Here is a 4,159-nt window from a genome sequence, read left to right on the forward strand (position 1 = left end):
ATCAATTGTGTGTAATTTTCGACCCCCCCAAGTAAAAAAAAAAAAAAAAAAAAAGGGGTGAAGGGAAAGTAATATTACATTTTCCCACAGATAAGTCCTGCATTAAGGCTTCAGCCCTGAATAAACTACTCATGTGCATTTTGCTTTGGTAGCAGCCAATATAATAAAGTCAAACAGCAGGACAAGATAATTTGAGCCATACAGTGTACTTCCATTATTTCCTCATAATGTCATTGTAAATGCTTTTGCCACCGCAAAACCAAACGACTTGATAGCTTACTTGAGAGTCCTTTTCAGGGACTCTCCACCTTGTTTCTATTCAGGGAGCCAAACAACTGGACCGTGATTTAGTATTCTGTCTTGAAGACATTGTATTTCACTGCCCCAGAGTTGCCCTGCCTGTGCTTACTTCCTGCCTTCTTCAGGACAAACCGATGGTGCCAGGCACCTTGCAGGAAACATTCTCGGCAGTGCTCAGACCATCTGTCTCAGCACACACAAGGATGCTTGTGTCTGAGGGTCTGGCTCACAATCTCTGCTGAACACAGTTGGAGTGGTTTAAGGTATTATTAATTTCCAGCTGCCTGAGCTGCCCCTCACCTGGAGATGAGGGCATGAGTCTTAGCTGCTCAGCTGCTGCAGCTGCCAGACCAACTTATTACCTCAAATCCACACTTGCCAGCGCTTGATGCCAAGACATCAGATTAAGAACATGAAAGTGGGTAAAAATTGTGCAGGCAGAGGGACAGGTGGAAAGCTGTGCCTAAGAATATCTTTAAACCACCCTGTAAGTCTTTCACTGGAGCTGTGAGTCTCCCACAAAACACAGCAAAGGCTTGAAAAGGGTTCTTTTGGCAGGGGGTTGGTCCTAAAGCTAGTCTGAACGTATCACTGCAGTGGTGATTATTTTAATTTCATTTCCAATTCACTGATACTTTATACGGTTTTGGAGATAAAGGGTATATTAGTATCAAGAAATCAAAGTTAATTGGAGCTTGAATTTATGCACAATACCCATATTTTGGATTTAGCTTTAGTATGGAAAGACTATTTTTGACTTCTACAAAGAAGATCTGGGGTGAGCAAGAAGGAGTTTACAGAATCCTGCAGAACACAGAATCTGTCTTGCAGCTATCATGACCCTATCTCTACGTTAAATGTTAAATTAGTTCACCAGCATACATTCATCCTCCATAACAGGTCACAGCAGTCATCCATGTTTACATCAGCTGCAGTCTGGCCGAGGAAGAAGGTTTGTATCGGCTCAGTGGGACTGCATTTTAATAAATACACAAAAAGTATGGAAAGACAAGTTTACCTGATCCAGGAGGTATTTGGTGTGATTCCAAAACATAATGGTACTGAAACATAATGTAGAGTCATTGGCGGTGAACATTTTTTCCCATTAGCCTGTATACATATACTTTTGGCCTCTTTACGTGTTGGTGGGAGAGCAAATGTCATTTGTGTGTCATTTAGCACATTTCTAACTTTAATGCTGAAGGAGAAAGAAAACAGTCAGATTCTCAAACACAGATACAGATGCCACTATGTTACTCACTGGTGTTACTACACAAAACCTATAACCTAAAGCAAAGGATGCAGAGAGAAGAATAATTAATCTCTCTTTGAGCTGCCACATGGAACTGGAAAGAGACCAGGGAGTTGAGACAAAGTAGGGCATCTTTTGAATGAAGCTGCTATATGTCACAATAATCAAAGAAGATGATAAAGATATTGGTCTTATAGCCTTGGGATGAGGCTATGTAATGAAATGTGTGATTTTGCCGTGTAAGCTGTGGACTTTGCAGTGTACTTCTCTGTGCTAGTCAAGAATGAGAATTCAGTTTCCTTTTCCTTCTTCTTTTTCTCTCTCCTTCCCTCTTTCCCTGCTCCTTTCTCCCTTTCTTTCCTTTCTCTTTGCCTCTACTTCCTCCATCTCCCTCCTTTCCCTCTCTCCATCCTTCTCTCCTTTTGTTTTCTGTGGTCCCCAAGAAATTCATGGTTGAATTGAAAATTTAACTGTACCATATGAATATTTTTTCAAGTGCTAGCTATGTAAAATGGTCTTGGTAATTACAGCCAGCCATTGCAGCTGCACCTGAAAATGACTGATTCAGAATAAGATAGCCTAATTATTTAGAGGGTTACACTGTGCAATCATCAACAGAGAAAAGTACATGCTGTTGCATGAGAGATTCCCTTCCCTGGCACGGTGTCTGCGCTTTCACAAGCAGAATCCTAGAACATATGGGGGATATTTTGAAGCAGAGGAGAGTCAAACAAAAGCTGCGGCTGGCTTTCCTGTGACCTATCTTCTTGTTGCCTGCTGCAAGGCACAGAGGGACACAGGTATAGAACTGCCATAACTACTCCTGAGAGCTGCCCACCTACCCACCCATCCCAAACAACAAATTCATTTCCATCCTTTGGGAATTTAAAGTGGAAGTTTAAATAAGAGCAGAGTATCCCCTACACACACACACACACACTCTGTTGAGGAGAGGTCCACAACTGTTCACACTACTGTATTGCTAAGGCAAAATGGGCATAATTTTCACTATGCAAAGTAAACAGTATTACTTTTCAGGGTTTAACTCACATTTCTGGTTTACAGCCAGTCATTCCAGTCAGTATCATTTTTATGCCTGATGCACGTGTAAAGTTTTCTCCTTTGACTGTTACTTCACTTTTGCCTAATGTAGAAATCCACAAAGGTTCAATGGAATGAATGCTGATACGCTATTAGAAAAGAAAGCAAAGCAAAATCTGGTTATGAAGAGGCTAGGCAGTTAAACAACAGCTGCAAAAACAACGACCACTCAGGAATGTAGGTTTTATCACACTAGGATATGTTTTTCTTATTAATTTCATATCTTGTTAAGCTTGATCCTGGGCAGTATTGTCAATCACAACTTATTTATAAGCCAACTATTTTTACCTACATATTTTATATTTCAATTTATCTCATAACAATAAGTTGCCCAAATGAATCACAGTCTGATATACTGGAAAGTAAGCATCATAAAAACCAAGCTTGAAATTATACATTTTGTGTGACTGCTGAAGAACTAAGAAACAATGCTAGACAAAACCCATGATGCTGTCACTAGGAGAGATCAGAGAAACAAATGAAGGCATCTCTCAAGATCTGAAAAGGGGAAGCAGGGTCAAATCCTAGAATGAAAAGTCGAGAAAGAGCCCCAGAATTAGCTTTACTAGAAAGCTTTTTCAAAGTCATACATAGAGCTAAAGGTACAACACAACTGCAGGGACTTTTTGGTATCCCATTTTGTCTTTCATAAGTGTGGCCAATTTTTAAACTGTGCATTTCTTTGTGTATCTTTATATTTACTTATTCTAACTTACTAACACTACTGAGCAAGAAGAGAGATTTCTTCCCTAGGGTATTTACTTGATACATTTGACAGCATCTCATGTTTAACCAGTTTTGTTGCTTCCCCAGTTTTATAATCACGCAGACAGCTTCCTCTCTTTGTATCTTTCAGACAACAAACTGAAAACATTAAAAAAAAAAACAGGAAAATACGCACGTGAAACCACAAACTGTTCAGGACCTTCTCAGGCAAATGATTTGTAGCTTGCTTTTAGACTGCCTATAATACTAGTTTAAAATGAATTTTCAGAGTATTGTGATTTCTGCTGTGATCCTGATTTCTGCTGTGGACACATCCACTGGGCAGGGAGACCTTTCCAACCCTGAGGTGGGTGGTGGTTTGTGTTTTTTTGTGGGTTTTGTTTTGTTTTTTTTTTTTTTTTTTTTTTGTTTGGGCTGTTGATTTCTGGGGGCCTTCATCTGTGAAATCTGAGGAAGTTTCCCCTGCGTACCCAGCCTGCTGCTAAATGCCTGTGACATCTGCCTGTGACCTCTGGTGAGGCTGTACGTGCTACAGCAGCCGCGGTGGTGCCACGAGACGGCAGTGTTTCGGAAGCCTTTTAGCTCTGTTTGGACAGGCAGCCCTTAACAGTTTTCGGGGATACACGCTGTGTTATGTTAAAGCCCAAGGAATAATTCACTGCTACAGAAAGAAGACCTCTAGAGAACTAGAAAAGGGGAGGGGAGGAGAAAAAAAAAACAAAAAAAACCAAAAAAGACAGGCAGCGCAATTTTCTGTTATTTAAATTGGATCTTTGAAGA

At 40.4% G+C, this 4,159-nt stretch overlaps 1 protein-coding gene across 1 annotated transcript in view; it reads right to left on the minus strand.

Moving 5' to 3' along the window:
• The window catches only part of PLXNC1 (plexin C1), a 75,176-nt gene that overhangs the window by 39,214 nt on the left and 31,803 nt on the right, over positions 1–4,159 (minus strand). The window contains exons 11-12 of the mRNA XM_014963300.1: positions 2,603–2,742; positions 1,319–1,498 (exon numbers count right to left, since the gene is read on the minus strand). Of these exons, the coding sequence (XP_014818786.1) occupies positions 1,319–1,498; positions 2,603–2,742 (320 nt within the window). The remainder of the gene's footprint in view (positions 1–1,318; positions 1,499–2,602; positions 2,743–4,159) is intronic.

The sequence above is a fragment of the Calidris pugnax genome, unplaced genomic scaffold (genome assembly GCF_001431845.1).
Source record: "Calidris pugnax isolate Ruff unplaced genomic scaffold, ASM143184v1 scaffold44, whole genome shotgun sequence".
Taxonomy (NCBI): Eukaryota; Metazoa; Chordata; class Aves; order Charadriiformes; family Scolopacidae; genus Calidris; species Calidris pugnax.